General features: G+C 37.0%; 1 protein-coding gene across 1 annotated transcript; it reads right to left on the bottom strand.

Moving 5' to 3' along the window:
• Nucleotides 1-568: 568 nt before the first annotated feature.
• On the bottom strand, nt 569-16,820 carry LOC121409647 (peptidase inhibitor 16-like). The gene is made up of 5 exons (XM_041601557.1): nt 16,464-16,820; nt 12,498-12,734; nt 12,106-12,221; nt 10,292-10,383; nt 569-639 (listed from the first exon to the last, which is right to left on the bottom strand). Exons 1-5 carry the CDS (start codon nt 16,818-16,820, stop codon nt 569-571), a joined length of 873 nt encoding a protein of 290 aa, XP_041457491.1.
• Nucleotides 16,821-17,369: the final 549 nt, after the last annotated feature.

The following is a 17,369-nucleotide window of genomic DNA, read 5'->3' as shown; positions in this document are numbered from 1 at the left end:
CCAAAGGGTAGATAGCTTTGGGGAACCTTGATTTAAGCTACGCCTACCATTGTTCTCTTCATCCATTTCTTTACAATATTTAAATAAAAAAGAGTTGCCGAAAGCTGTTGTACATGCATATATATATATATATATATATATATATATATATATATATATATGATATATATGTAATATTCAAAAACATGATAAACTCGAGTAATCAATATTTCTATCCATGCTCTTCAAGATATTAGTTTTTAAATATTCTATCTCACATTTTCGCGGTTCTTTAACGTAGGGACCCAAACTCAGGGAGAGATCAACACATCTATAACATTATTCAAGCTTCCACACTTTTTTCAAGGACGCATTGCTGCAATGCAATGTCTGGCGAGAAAACGGGTTGCGAAACCCTCTTCCACATTGAAAGTTGAAAATTTTACCTACTTTTGATGAAACTTGAATAATGTTGAAGTTTTATAAAAAAAAATTGATGTGCCTCATGCGTGCTTTCGACGCTCTTCTACGATACATACACTTTTAAGTATGATTTTTTTTAGATATCAACATTAATACACATTTGTCGTCAAACATCAAACGAGGTAAGATGTTTACATGAAAACATACCGGCTTCTGTTTCCCCAGCTTGGCATTGACCTGAATGTGAAAAAATGAAAAGAATAAGGTACAAATAAAAATCTCAAGGTTGTGTTGATAGAGGGTGTCAATATTGGACCTCATTCTCGCCTAAGAATCAGTTTGTTGCACTCTTCTTGTCGGTGATACCCAGCTAGCAAACATACCGAGTGAGAAAGTCATTGAAATAGTATTTGCGCGCAGGTGTTGTAGGAAACGGACTAGACTTGATGGAATTCTTTCATGGCCCACTTTTTGTATCTTATTAATACAACCGTAATTTTGACGTCTTTGTTTTTTAAGGTTACAAGAAGCTCGAGAAAATCCACATTTTATGTCATTTATTGTGTAAATACAACCAATTTGCCTATTTCGGGGGGGGGGGGGTAATTTCTTATTTGATATTCTGGGAGGCGGTCATCTTTAAAGCAAGAAATGATAATTGCTACATTGCCAAATTACTGATTTTTTTATATAGTCGTATGTATTTTTGTTTGCCTTAAAGGCCATTTAATGCTTGGATTTGCCCAAGTTTGCATTTAAAATTACAAAGCCCGCTCCACTAACTCAATTTTATTCAAACCACAATTGAAATAATACATGACATTTATCAAATCAATACGATGGGAATACTTGTGTAACCTTTTGTTGCGATTTTTCATTTTTATACAAGAATACACATCATCAGCATGATAATATAATAAGTATATCATATGCGAATAATAATTTTTCTAAAACTACACAGATTTTACGATCTGTTCAAGGATTATCCGAAATATTCCCATTTACCAGATCATGCAATTTGCATCAAAATCTGCGGTGTCATTAGGCCCATGTTTCCACCATGGACACACTGTCGCTTTAAACCTGTGATATAAGTATATCCCACTCAGGGGCGGATCCAGCCTTCGCCAATAGAGGGGCCCAGAATTTCTTTTCAGCCATATTTTCCCCGATCGGCTGCTCGAAGTTGATTTTTGCCGAGATTTTTGGTTTCTTTGAAGGGGTAGTCCTTATAGTCACTTCTTAGCTTTATCCTTATAAATCAACATAAATATATATTATAATCCTTATTTATATAATGCGAGCGCGAAGCGCGGTTTTTTTTAAAATTGATGTATTTTCCCTAAAATTTGAACATTCTGGGCAATGTTTGTTATCATGAAAAAGATGTGTATAATTACTACGAACGCGATGCACGAGCAGAAATGAACTGAGTGAAAAGGAAATTTTTTTGATATTTCTACCTAAAGAATGGAAATTTTAAGCACTTTTGTAACTTAAACAGATATAAGTAAGCAATGGATGCGAGCGCGAAGCGCGTGCGGAAAATTTCGATATTTAGACCTACTGAACGAGACACTCTATTCATGTTTTGTAAATCATGAAAAGGATGAGGAAATCGGGGATCTTCCATACATCAATAATGCTCAGGCAAAGCGCGATCAGAAATTTTTTATATACGTTCTGAACTGATCGAAAAAGTACCTGTTAAGGACTGCTTACACTTAGCCATGAGAACGTTAAATATTTCAACAATCAAATAAATCAAGCACGAACTGATAAATTTCGACATTTCTACAAAGAGAATGGAAAATTGTAATCAATTTTTGTTATCGTGAACAGGATAGCTATATAACTTAACAATTCATGCGAGCGCGAAGCGCGAGCGGAAAAAAAATCAAGATTTAGACCTAAAAACGGGACACACTATTCATGTTTTTTAAATCATGAAAATAATGAGTAATAAGAGATCTTCCTCTCTTAATAATGCGAGCACAAAGCGCGAGCAGAAAATTTTTGACAGTGTGATCTGAAACTGGACAATGATTTAAATGGAGAACTTGAGTATTCAAATAAACATGCGCGCGCGTGTTTCATATTTAGACCTAGTATCTAGGCATTCTAAGTACAAATTTTATCATGAAAAATCAAAGCGAGCGCGAAGCGCGAGTTTAAACTATTTGATATTCTGATCTGAAAAAGGTCAATTTCTGCTTTATATTTCAAGCACGTTGTAGGAAAACTGTGAGGTAGATATGGATCGCACTTTCATTATTACTTCTTTTAGTTTTGACATAGGACCGGGACATCCTTAGGACATGTCATCATATGAAAGTGATGACTATCTTCCTACTTGCTGAAACTGCTCTACCAGCGGGCCCTGCATAACATTATATGTTATTATTACCCTTCTCCAATCTAAATGCTGAGCGTCTAGCAAGAAGGCAGAAGGTCCCATTTTTATAAGTCTTTGGTATGACTCGGCGAGGATCGAACCCACGACCTCCCGTTCATGAGGCGGACGCTCTACCACTGAGCCACCATGTCCGGACAATTCACATTTTCAAATTAATATCTTATTCATTAATGCCTAATGAGGGTGAGATTTCTGATGATATTATGGCCTGAAACTTGACATTTCAAGGATAGACAAATAACCAAAAAAAAAATTATGCGAGCCCGAAAAAAATGGAGATTTATACCTAAAAACCAATCAAATGCGAGTGTGCAGCTCTAGCTGGTACGTTTTGACAATCGGACCTGATAGGTACCCGATAAATCAAAATTTATGAACGCGCAGCGCGAGCAGAATATGTTAATATTCAGACCATTACTGACATTTTTACAGAACACTTTTTAAAAATCAATTTGTAAATCACACAAAAATAATGAAAGTTTAATTTCCGAGGAGAAATATGTTTTGTATATCGACTTCTAAACTCCATATTGAACAAGATATGAAGCGAGCAATAAAATTTATATGGTGACATGAAAGATCTTTTTTATTTTCCAAGTCTTCCCCTCATCTTATTTTATTCACTCGTCTTCCACCTCTTCTTTTTACTCCTCTCTTTTCCCTCCTTTTCTTTTTTTTTCCTTTATTTCCCTTTTTCTGTTTTTTGGCTCCGCTAAGAGGGGGGGGGGGGGGGGGGCCTCGAGCCCCCTGGATCCGCCTCTAGCGGTTTCTGTTGAAAAAAACACCCTCTATCAGTCATGTCAGTTTGCCCATTTTAAGTACTGTACTCGCATATGGCAAAAAAGTTGTAGGAGTATTATGTTGCACGCAGCCAGTGCCCAATATTTCATTTAATAAACATCAACGACACTATTATTCTTGAAGACACCAAGATCTCTTCTACTTTATACGAAGAAACACTTTCTCTCGTTTCCATGCCATTAATGTTTTCGTCTACTTGTTCAGTGTAGCAGGGCATAATGTGCATCTCAATAAAGCGATACGTTTTTTATGTTTTTGGAAAAGCTGTCAGAACTATGATACTGATGCTTGAACGACCGCAGACATTTTTGTCAAAAAGTGCCAAAATGGAAAACAAAAAAAAGTACAATGAGAACATAAATCTAAACTGATTACTCCCAATGAAATAAATTGTTCTTGGAATAGGAATGATGATGTTTTATTTATATGCTAAATCTTTTAAAGAATGACTTCACATTTTTTAAAAGGGTCTTCTTCATTCCATCAAAAAACACTGACGCCTCCACTGCCAATGGAGGCGCTAGAGGGGGCAGGGGAGCCTGCCTCCTTGATTTGTCAAGTCCAAAAAAGGAAAGAAGAGAAAAGAGTAAAAAAAAGGTCTAAGTTGTTGGTCTTTTTTCCCCTTTACTATACATTGCCCCTTTGTTCAATTGAGAACAAATTTGTGCCACATTTGGCTCGTCTTGCCCCAAAAATAACAATAATATTAACAAAAAAAATTGCCCTGGCCGCTCACATGCCTGTCAATAATTATTTGGTAGTTCTATTTTTATTGTTTTTTTTAACTTCAGCGCATGACGCGGGAATGATACTGAAATTAAATGAATCATAATGGAAATTAAATGAATCATAATGGAGCAGAACGTTTGAATTTTTTAAAAAAGATTTTCATCCAAAATGACCCCAAAAGTGTGTCACATTGTCAACTTCACGAAATTCACAAAATAATTCACGATTGACCCCAAAGTGGACTGATTTCAGCGATACAGGGTTTGAAAAATTGCTTAACTTTGATGTCATATCGATTTTCCTTTACTCTTGTACAGAATAACAATTTAGACGAATATGAAAAAGCAAAGCGAAAAAAGAATCTCAAATATAGGTGCAAACATATGCGCGCGTGACTTTTTGTGTTTGATCTTAATCTCGTTTGTTGGCATCTGACACACTTACTTTAGACAATAACTCCTTGGAGAGGTCTAAGCAACTATTGACTCTGGCTTTATACTCCCATTTTCCTTCAATTTGCAACCTTAAACTGTGTCTTTATTGTCATATACGTTGTCAAGGTAGAGTCCCACGGGAGGTACGCCTTAAGAATAAATATGTAATTTGAATTTGATACTGCATTATTAAGGAATAAAATCGTGTCATTCTTTCACATTGGGTGTCCTAAAACTTCATTGTTTTACTTACCTTTGGTGCCTGCATGGAAAATGTATTAAATGATTTTCGTATAGCTGGCACGATTGCTCACATTTCATTTCTAACATGACATTTTGACACCTTTCGTTTCGATTTTCATTTTATTTTTGTTTTCGTACACCTCACCAGTTGCAATTCCATATTTGCCACACCCCAGCGGTGTAATAATCCAAAATGTTAGGGTCCAGACATGACGTAAAATGCCTAAAAAGCAGCGAGCGAGCAAAAATGTTCACCTTTCTACTCTAAAATCTAATTTTGTGACAGATTTTGACAACCGATTCGGAGAACGTTATCATATTTCACAGTTTTAACTTCCCTTTTCCTTTTTAATCCTGGTGCTGAAACTTTTTTTTATTCGGGGGGGGGGGGGAGCACCACATCTATATACGTAAGTGCTGCAGCCACCAGACTATACTGATATTTTACTTACTACATGTTTTTTTTTTACTGAGTTCCATACATTTTTAACTGAAATTAAGAGTACAATTGTAGATCTTATAAATGATCAACTTTCAACACTTGTTACTTCTTTTGTAATTTAGCATATTATCATTGTATTGTGTATTTTGTTGAAACGCAGAATGTAACGAAATCAATCAAACAAACAATTAAATATCCTCTTCTGGCTTCATTCATTTGAAGAAAATAAAAAACCCTTTACAATAAAAAATATCGTTGGCCGAAACATTGGAGTAAAGGGGAGAGGGTATGGATTCTAAGCGCATTATAAACTATTAATCATTTGAATCGCGTGTTGTTTTTCAGGTATTTTCGCGAGGTTTACACCTTTGTACGTCAGCCGTTCCGCGAGTCGAAAACAGCCATTTAAACATTTTTTGTACTAAATACATATAGGTGGATTGAATAAAAATGAATAAACGGTTGTTTTCGACTCGCCGTATGGCGTGATGTGACTGAGGTATTAGTAATACGTGCAGGAGGATCGCATGAATGTCATTAAGACACTGAGTCTTTGTGTGTTCATGTAGCAGTAGGGAAATAAAAGACGGGTATGGGGTAGACTACGGTCAATTAAGTTTTGCATCGGCATGAGCACGAGTATACTAAAACTAGAAGTATTCATGATATGCTTTCCAAACATTAGTAATTATCAACTTATTGAATGTACTGAATCAGAGTTACTGGAGTTACAATCATAGATACAGGGATACAAGGAAATTGTGTTTTTCCACGTACGTGTTTTTGTACTTAAAAAGCATTTAAGATATCTGCAAAAAAGATTTTTTTTCCCCTTCTAATCATTGCTACATGCAGTGGCGTAACTACGGCCCCCCAATCGGCTGGCAAAAAAAAAACGGGGAAAGGGAGAAAAAGAGGGAGAAGGAAGAGAAACTTAATGGGAAAGAAGAAATTATTAATTTTATATGATACTTGTTATATTACTGTATATTACTTAAATAAACATTTCTTTCATAACTTTATGAAAAATAATTTTCTCAGGGCCAATGGCTTCATTGTTCCTGGTGCACACATTGTCTGTTTAACTAGATGTAATCAAATATTTTTTCGGAATACTATAGTTTTCCAGTATATTTGAGAGACATGACGTTGTCAATTCAAAGTCAATTTATACCAAATATGTTTCCTTGCAGTTCGAGCTATTACTGTTTTTTGTTGTGACATATGCTTCTTTTCATGACTACTTAAAGTGATCGCCCCGTTTTAAGGTCTTAATATAAAAAAATTCCTGTCCGTGCTTACGTTCGCATTAAAGGATTGGTGAAATATGTCTACTCTTCATGAATTCCTAAAATCAGTCTTTAAATGGCCCTTTTCTGATCTGAATGTAAAAAAAAATTCAGCTCGCGCTTCGCGCTCGCATCATTTGGTTAGTGAAATACGTATGGTCTTAGTGAATTCCTACAAACAAGCCTTAGAATGCCCCTCTTCAGGAATGAATTTCCTATATTTTCAGCTCGCGCTTTGCTCTCGCAATGTTTCATTAGTGAGATGCGTATGATAATCATAATTACAACGACTACAAAAAGAGCTTCATGTGTTTAGATGTAATTCTAACAAAATAAGCATGCGCTTGGCACTCGCATTAGATGACTAAGGTGAGATATGTATACTCATAATGGATTCCTTAAAAAATAGTCCTCAAAATATCCCTTTTTCTGATCTGAATATCAAAAAAAAAATCATTTGATCAGTGAAACACGTATGGTCTTCAGTGGCGGATCCAGAGGGGGGCGCCCCGGGCGCGCACCCCCCCTATTTTCGCCGGATTTTTTTTTTTTTTTGGATGGTTATATTTACTGGATTGGTACAATGTAGTCAATTTCAAGGGCTAGATCTAGTCAAAACTATATTTTAACTTACGTTCATGGCCTTTGTGTTCGCACAAATGCACCTCTGTCATATACTGTATTGCAATATGTAAATTCCGGAATTCCAGGGCGCGCAAGTCGATTGGTTGGAAAATTGCACCACTTGTAATCGGGAGTTGCAGTGCAGTGACCAGTGTGAAGATGTTGGATTGGATATAATTTTTTCCCGAAATTTTGTGTTTTTTGTAACATGCGTTTGTCCGTCTTTATGGCAAATACATGTAAATTGTAAGTAACAGATCGCGAGAGAAAGTGTCAACGATGCGAATGATAATGTCTATCCCCGAGATTATTCTTCACTCAAAGATGAAGCCCTATATCGGGCGCCACGTGCGCAGCATTATCATTCTGCCTTGGTCATGTACGTTTTCACTGAAATGTATAGGTCAGACATATTTGTTTTTAATGTAAACTAACTTTTACACTTTCTGGTAGATTCAGAGGCATATTATCCAGGGCGCCCCAACTAAGTTTCGCCGAAGCAATCATTCCAACGAATTATCAAGGAGCAAAATTGTATATTCTCAATCACCGCCAGTCGACCCCACTCCGCGTTTGCTGTGTATATAGGCTGCTATATGTCAGCGTAAGGAGCGAAGATTTTATGTGACGGGGGGGGGGTGGGGTGGGGGGAGAATAAAAATACTTTCGTGCTGGGGAAAAACGTCCCGAGGACACATTGTGTATTGTTAAAAAGTAGAAATTGTGACATTAATCCCCCTCCCTTACCCCATTTTTAATGTTTGATAATCTATAGGGTTGCTGATTACAATATATCTTTAAAAAAAATTGCCAGTAAAATCGAAAAAAAAAATAGTTTTAAAAATCTAGGGGGGGGGCGACCTCCCCCGAAATATTTGAGGGAGAACACGTCCCCCGTCCCCCCCCCCCCGATCGCTGCCGATGATATGCGCGTAAACCCAAATCCATCTGACCAAGGAGGTTGGTGGAAGACAGATTTCCCCCTCCCTGATGTAAGTGCTTCGTAAAAATTGATTATCTTATGTTAAAATAAATATAAATACAATTTCATCCTGGCTGGTCATAAGTTAAGATGGCAACGCGATGAGAGACTTTGAACGTAAACAATAAAAATGATGAGAATCCCCTTAAGAAGCATTATATTACTTTGAGGTTGTGCAGAATGACTGGATTATTGAAGATGATTTGAAAATAATACGAGGGAAAAGGTTGATTACCAGAAGATGATGTCGTTTTTTCTGTAGTTTGTAACAATTTACTGTGCATTTTGGGGAAAAAAGAACCAAATTTTATGCATGTTGCCATACGACTAAACAATTCTCGTTTGAAACACACAATGTAAATACACAAATGACAATAAACAGAATGGATTATTCGGAACTTATTGATTACAAGTCTCAGTTTCGTATCATTTAAATTTGACGTTTCAATCACACGATGCAAGCAAGTGCCAATTTTAGGAATCCTTTGCCAAATGTATGTTTTGAATGACCGCTTATACGGTGTGTGACTGGAAACCAGCTCCTAAATGAGTCAGTATGTGTCTTTTATTCATGAAGTTACAGTAATTTAAGTGTGCATTTTTCTTCTAAAGGTGCTCTCAAAATACGACTTTTGGACATGATTTTTTGAAAAAGTCCTTGCCGTGGGAGGGGGGTATCCCCCTTTCACACCCTCCCCCCGCTCGGTCGCTTCGCTCCCTCGCCGCTGGCGCCCCCCCTATTTCAAAATCCTGGATCCGCCCCTGAGTCTTAGTGAATTCCTACAAACAAGCCGTAGAATGCCCCTATTCAGGTGTAAATTTCAGCTCGCGCTTCGAGCTCGCAATATTTGATTAGTGAGATGCGTATGTTAATCATGAAGACAATGACTACAAAAAGAGCTTCATGTGTTTAGATATAATTCTAACAAAAAAATCAGCATGCGCTTGGCACTCGCATTAGATGAATATGGTGAGATAAGTATACTCTTAATTGATTACTAATTTAATATAGTCCTTAAAAATAATGTCCCTGTTTGGGGTTAATATATACAAAAATTTCAGCTTGTGCTTCGCGCTCGTATTGTTTGTTTAGCGAGACAGGTATGTAACATAATAACAAAACTTTGCTTATATTGTCCCTTTCTAGATCTAAATATATCAAAAATTTTCATCTCGCGCTTTGCGCTCGCATTATTTGGTCAGTGAGATACATATCCGTTTAATGGCACTGTCCTTAAAATATCTCTTTTATATAGGTCAGTATAGCAACTGAGCGCGCTTAGCGCGCTCACTAGGTGACTCAAATTTTTTTATGGTGCCCCCCATGCCGTGACCCACAGTACGCCACTGGCTACATGTATTTTTTTTACATTTCCATTCACCATGATCAAGATCGAGCACAAGTATAAATAAAACTCTGCAAAATCTGCCATTATTAGTTTGTCATGACCATGACACAAATTAACAATACTGGGTAAAAAATGCTACATAAAGGTAATCATGTGTCCAACCAACATTTTTATTTATCCAGTGCGATGAAAATTTTGCCCATTCTAAGGTAATTGCTGCTTATTATCATTTTTTTACCTAACTGGACAATATGCTTCCCGCATTGGGTAAAATACTGCCCAAAATTGGTTGGACACATAATCACCCTCGTGCTGGTTAAAATTTTACCAAGTATTTTTTTCCTAGTGTATACCCCAAGTAATCGCGATTCTTCTATTGTTACTTGGAGTTCACAGGTTTACTATCCACTGACTCCATACGCAACACACCACACCAAAACATTAATGCATTGTGACAGCCAGACCGACAAAACCGCCCCTAGACCGGTTAAAGCTATTACGATATTTCGAATAGCAAACTACATTTCGGTTTGGAGTCGGGTTATTCGTGAGAGTGACTGTATACGTAGAAGGTACTCACGGCAGAGTTTGTCGTCGCATGTCATAATTCCAGATGTGCATCTAGTACAGCTGGTTCCTGACTCATACGGTTTAATACCTTGCACGTTTCCTCTGAAAAAAAAATCGAATGTGAATTGTCAGTTTTTACCATTCATCAGTTTGTTAATGAAATACAATCGTCATCACCCTAAAAACAATTTCCATGAAAAATGAAAATTTTCATGTCGTAGAAGTGATTATCTTGTCATTTCAAGTAACATATTTATTTAAAAAAAGATATACATATTCTAAAAAATATAAAAGTATATCCCTTGAAAATTTATTAAATGAAATTTGAATATATCTATTTTGTAGAGTGCATGCTGCATTGAAATGAAGTATAGCAGTGGCAGAATTAGTAACAGTAGCAGCAGCAGAAAAGCAGGGAGCAGCAGTAGTAATAGTTTTAGTTGAAGTAGTAGTAATAAGTAGTAACAATAATAGTAGTAGTAGTAGAATAAGTAAAAGTAGTAGTAATAGTCATAGAAGTAGTAGTAGAAGTAGCAGCAGCAGCAGTAGTAGTAGTAGCAGCAGTAGAAGAACAACAAGAAGAACAAGAAGAAGAATTAGCAGTAGTAGTAGTAGTAGTAGCAGTTGTTGTAGTAGTAGTATAGTATAGTATAGTATAGTATAGTAGAAGAAGAATTCGATAATAGTAGTATTAAAAGTATTTTGAGGTATTTGATGAAAAAGGAGATAATTGCTTTTCCTCGTTATTATCCGAGACTTCACAAAACGTATATCATCGGAGATGGGGATGGGGAGCCTAGGGTCATGCCCCCCCCCAAAAAAAAAAAATCAAGACAGAGGAGGAAAAAAGAAAAGTGTGTAATAAGATACTAATTTCTGAATATCATATTTAAAAATCCGTCATATAATTAATTCTTTATGTCAAAAGGATGAATATTTTTGCGTCTTAGAAATTTTCCACCGCACGCAATCTCCCGCTCCCTCAAATTTGTACGCCCGAAAAGTTTACTTGATGAAATTAGCCAAGTCAAACAGTATTAGTCATTATAATGATAATTGTACGATAGGTTCTCGTGTTAGAGAGAGAGAAAGAAGGGAGAGGGAGTGGGGAAGGGGGGGGGGTTGAAATGAGTGAGAGCTGTGTGAACGGGAAAGCCGAAAAAAAGAAGAATAAGGAGACGATGACAAGTCGCTCTTATCTCACACGTTTCAAGTATGCATAAAATCCAATTTTCATTACTCTGTCTCTCTAACGCAGTTTAATGGCTTTCTTAAATTAAGTAAAATGAGTCTGGGTATCCTAGCAATGAAAGACTATTATTCGTTTCTTTCGTAAAAATAGCATGAACATATAAGTATTTATGATGCGATGAGAAATAATAAACAAATATGGGCGTTGTTTAGGGAAGAATGGCGGCATAATGATATAGACTTAAATATCAAATGAAACAGAAATAACAAAATCATCACTTACAATTACAATAAAGGGCATTAGGGATAATCATAATCATTGTTAGTGTTAGTGTCCATGATAAATGTAACTTAATTTTTCCTCATGGTTATTTATTTCTCTTCGTAATATCCTCTTGAATTCAACTGAAGTAAATTGAAGTGACTTGTATAGAGCTAGCCATAACATCTTCAAGTTTCGAATGAAATGTTTGGAGATTTTATACAGCCATTAATTAATTTCCCCGTCTTTCTTCGAATCTTCATAACTAATTGTTATCAATCATTAGTTTTATGCACTGACAATAATATCGTTTATGATTTCCTAGAATCCCTTTTGATATAGGATGGCCTACGATTAATCAAAATACTTACTGTTCACGGTAATTGCAAGCAACAATGTAGTTATTGGTGAAGTTCAAGGTATCATCATAACCTTCCGCACAGAAACTCCTCCCACATCCGACTTGATATGAGGTATCCCATACCAACTACAACAGAAATGAAAAGAGATGACACAAACTCATTTTTGACAGACAAATGACACACACGGGCAGGCAGTTTTAGAGGTTCTGCACCAACGTCAAGTCGGTTCTCGAAAACAAACAAAGAAACAAGGAAAATTGAGAGAAACACAGCCTATCTTACAGCCTAACAAAAATCTGGAAAACAAAAAACGTGTTCCTGTGATGTTTTGTTATGCCTTTACTACCTCCCCTCCCCCATCCCCTCCATGAGACTGTAATTTTCCCAAAAAGGTTGCTCACCTGTGTATAGTGACCGCATATCTTGTCCGGTAGGCACGTGTTCGTCTCATAGTCGTACCATTGCCATTCGTCCCACCAGCTACTTAGGGGACCAGAGCCATCGGGAAGTGATGCTACAAACCCACGCCAAAGGTTCTGACCAATCTTTTCATTATCGGCTGCGGCAGGGAAACCGTGCTCGTAGTAACACGAGTCTGTCCACTCCTGGGCCCATGTTGCCAGCTCATCATTCCAAGTCTGAAAAGAATAATAATAAAACGTTACAGCAACACATTGGTCTTGTCTCTGTTTTAACTGAAGTATTTGAATAAAATCAGGTCAGTGTGATCTGATCTACAAGCTCAGATACAGAGGATCTGATCAATAGGCTCAGGTCAGTATGATCTGATCAACGGGTTAAGATACAAAGAATCTGATAAGCAGGCTCAGGTCAATATTATGATCTGATCAACAGGTTGAGATACAGATCTGATCAACAGGCTGAAATACAGATCTAATCAACATGTTAAGATACAAAGAATCTGATCAACAGACTCAGGTCAATATGATCTAAACAAAATGTTAAGAAAAAAAGAATTTGATCAACAGACTCAGTTCAATATGATCTGAAAAACAGGCTTAAATTCAAGAATCTGTTAACAGGCTCAGGAATTATGATCTGAACGATAGCTTAAGATACAAAGAATCTGTTAACAGGTCAATATGATCTGACCACCAGGCTCAGATCAATATGATCTGATCACCCGGCTCAGATCAATATGATCTGATCACCCGGCTCAGATCAATATGACCTGATCATCAGGTTCACATCAAAATGATCTGATCACCATGCTCAGGTCAATATGATCTGATCACCAGGTTCAGATCAATATGATCTGAACTCCAGGCTGAGATCAATATAATCTGAACACAATGATCAATAATGAATTATGATCTGATAAACAGGGTCAGATCAATATGATTTGATCAACATGATCAGACAATATTATTTGATCAACAGGATTCGATCACCATAATCTGAACAAAATGATGAGATCAATATGATCTATGATCTGATAAACAGGACCGGATCAATTCGATCTGATCAGCAGGATCATAACAACATTATCTGATAATGACCAACGGGATTCAGTCCGTATGATCTAATCAGCAGGATCAGAATCAAATGTTCTGATCAACAGGCTCAGTCGCCATGGGCATCATCAGCTTCTGAACGATGGGGTCACTGAGCGAGTGTGGCTGCTCCTTCCAGGGTAGGGAGTTTTTCATAGTGTTTGTTATCGAAAATAGGCCTGTGATGGTGCACCATGTTGCAGAAATCAAGCCAAAAGTGCTATCAAAGCCTTTTTGGAAAGGATTTCCATTATAACGAGCAGCATTATTACAAGCTCTCACAAGTACAAGGGGTTAATTCTGTACCCGAAGTGGGAGGTGGGAGAATTATATGATGTCCCCCTTCCCGAAGCAAGGGATTATGTCCCTACCAGTCTCTCTTCATGTTTCAAAACGGAGAGTGGGTAAATTTCCTATAAGAAGAATTAAGACACTGATAGATTTCCATGGCTAATTTTTTTATCAGATCTGTCAAAACTCTAAGTATAAGACGTCGATATTTTCACCTGAAAACGCAGACGTGGACCGTCGCAGACGGACGGACTGAAAACATGATGGCTCCAGCTTCCACCCACCTCGGGAGGAGGTATAAATGAAGATATATATTTTGCCACCAACCAAAACTTAAACAATAATTGTTCGTATTAAAGCCTTCAGAAATTCTTCTTCTTCGAGGATGATGCACGTTTACGATAGTAAATCTATGAATTAAGTCATACAGATATCTCCCTTCTATACAGTGCGTATATATATATATATATATATACAGTATATCAAAAAAAATTTACACTCAGAAAAAATCCTGTAAAATCTTATATTTAGTAAAATCCTGAAGATTTTTCCACATTTTAACATTGGTACTGATCCACTTAAGTAAATGACGATATAACTGTCGAAAAATATTTCCGCTTCAATGAGCACCACTTACTTTTGAAAAGTTAGTGAAAAATGATTTGCGCAGAACTCTGAAATAGTTATGCGAATAACCTTATTCATGAGGAACACGAGGAATTTAGCTATTGATTCGATGATATATTTCACATTTTTAAAACTTGTTTCCTTGCCAAAAACACTTCGAAGAGTGCATTGCGCCCCTCCCCACTCCCCCACACACCGAGGCCATCGTGACGATATTTGCTTTACATTGAGATGTGATTTACATAAAATGGCTTAGGCTTCATTTTCATTTTGTTAATCCTTTTCAAGCTTAATAAAAGTGTGGAGAAACAATTATTAAATGAAAAATGAAATATAAACCCACTTTAAATGATACAAACTTAGTGACAAAATGCACAAAAAGGGTAAAGGTTGTGCTTACCAAGTGTTGAAATTTCAATTTTGGTGGCGAAATTGTTACAAAATGCTTGAATGTATCCGTTTAATTTCAATTGACTAAAAGTGCAAGGGAAATGGTGGAGAAATGTTTCGCAGGATAAGTTTGATTTCGCCCTTTCCCCTTTACACAGCGTGAAAACGAGCATTTCTGCGTAAAAAAAATTTCTGCGAGCTTTACGACAATGGTCATTGTTCACTCAATGTCAAAACTTTAACTTGCATTAGATAGATGAGACCCAAACCCAAAATTATCTGGGAGAAAAATTACCCACATGTTGTATATTTTTTAATTTTCAAAGTGTAAACTTTTTTTTGATACGCACTGTATTTACAAGTTAAAGGCCATACAGATAAAGTTTCACACGAGGGAGTTTTAACAAGCGAAACACTTGTAAAGAGTGGTGTAATATTGACACGTTCTTGTCTACTCCGTTTAGCCTCTTATCCTTTGACTAATGCATACGACAAAGCACTTAATAACTGGTGACAGATTTTTTATATATATACCTTTGTCACTTACATTATTTGCGGCGGCTACAGAATAATACGCACATAAAACTACACGTATATAGTTCAATCCCAGTCGAAAATAAATTTAGAAAGTGAAACTCTGGCTTCTTATTCAAGTCTGTAATTATACTTGCTTATATAGCGCTTAATACTTACTTTGTCAGAAGTCTCTAAGCGCTCTACAGTATGCAGCATAATTACCCTGGCTTTAGCAGTGCAGCTGTTACGCGCGCCGGGTTTCAAGGAATAAATTCCTGCCAGGTACCCATTCACCTCACCTGGGTTGAGTGCAGCACATTGTGGATCAATTTCTTGCTGAAGGAAATTACGAAATGGTTGGGATTCGAACCCACGACCCTCTGTTTCATAGTCCGGAGACTAATCCACTGGGCCACAACGCTCCACTGTATTGAACGTCAAATTCAACTTAACCATTAACTTTCTTCCGTAACATTTATTTCAATATTAAAAAATATAGTAAAACCGAAAATAAATAATTACAGCAACTTTGCAGAAAGTAAAACACGTAGACCCTCTAAGAAAGGATCTGAATTTGTCAAGATTCAATTGAAAAGGTTATCTGATTGTGTAAAAACCTGAATTTAGAATTTTCTCCATCACTGGGAGTGAGGAAATAGTGAGGATATAAAATCACATTTTTTTTTTTAAAAAGAGAACGAATCAAGAATCACCAGACGGGGGGCTGGAGGCTTCAATGGTCGAATTTCATAATGAGTTCCGCCTGGTGGGGGTGATCTATCTAATCCGTCTGGCAAAATATTTGTGTAATATTTGAAAGGGGAAAGAAATTGGAGTTCTCATTGCCAAAATGCGGATTCATTCTCCTCCTCACTACCTAAAGGAACGTTAGACAATAAGGGGACCCATGACGGGATAAATGGTACAACTTTATGCCCCTGTGCCCCCTCCCCGAACATACATACATAAAAAAATTTGTGCCTGATCGAATCATTTGAAATGAAAACATGATATCAAATCTGTCCTTACCATGTATTCCATGTTAGAAGCTTCGGGCGAAACTTGTCGACGGTAGTCATTGTGCCAATCCACCAAGTTCTGCTGTTCTGCGGCAGTGAAGACATGAGGAGTCCCTGGGGTCGTGATGGCTCTTTTCTCTCTGCCATTTTTCAAAAAATCCTTGTGTTTCGAATGTAATTCTTGCTTCCCAGACCATTCAGATTCTTGATGTACACCAACGTGGTCTAAACTCTTCTTGTTATAACTAATTCTAATAAAGGTTGAGTTTAAAGCGAAAATTGCGAAAACGGTGGCGACAGCAAAAGCGAGAATCTTGAAGCCATAATTTGGCATTGTGGTATTCATTGTTGAGAAGTTCGCTTCCATGTCGATGAGCTTTAAGAAAAGGTGATTATGTTTTTAGGCCGAATAGAACCTCTGCGATCGAATAAAAAACTGTGAGAGATGGATGAGGTAACCGAGCAAACAAGCGGTCTGTAATTATCTATCGCTCATCATGCCCATGGTGATGTCGCCATCTCTCTCGCATAACTTGACTTTTCGTGCCTAAACGATTTTTAAAACTATCCTGTTAAACTTGGAAGATAAACAGACTATACACCGGCTGTCAACACTTCACGCCTTTTTTCCGTTCATCTTTCTTTTTAACATGGCGCGCTTGGATATGAATTATGAATAAAGAGTGTCTGCCAGAAAAAAGGCAAAACAAAGTTTAATGTTCGGAGCATGCGCAATAAAGTTTGGGGAAAAAGATTGAAAGCAAGCAAAAGGTTGTTACAAACATGACCTCATTGTTTCGTAGCCTGTAAAAGAAGGCAATTGACTTGGGAAATATTGAACCAATGAGTCGACAAATTTGCTTTCACTCCTAACTGCCAGCGGGCTCGTCGAAAATCAATGTAACATTAATTTTGA

Source organism: Lytechinus variegatus, chromosome 2, assembly GCF_018143015.1.
Source record: "Lytechinus variegatus isolate NC3 chromosome 2, Lvar_3.0, whole genome shotgun sequence".
Classification (NCBI taxonomy): Eukaryota; Metazoa; Echinodermata; class Echinoidea; order Temnopleuroida; family Toxopneustidae; genus Lytechinus; species Lytechinus variegatus.
The sequence above is the reverse complement of the archived record's forward strand: the minus strand, read 5'-3'. Positions and strand labels throughout refer to the sequence as shown.

Bases quoted from the DNA above. Each gene is read 5' to 3' on its own strand.
- LOC121409647 (XM_041601557.1), bottom strand. From the start codon at position 16,820: ATGGAAGCGAACTTCTCAACAATGAATACCACAATGCCAAATTATGGC. The intron at 12,735-16,463 runs GTAAGGACAGAT...TATTCTTTTCAG, and splicing joins CTTCTAACATGGAATACATG to ACTTGGAATGATGAGCTGGC. The intron at 640-10,291 runs GTGAGTACCTTC...TTTCACATTCAG, and splicing joins ATGCGACGACAAACTCTGCC to GTCAATGCCAAGCTGGGGAA.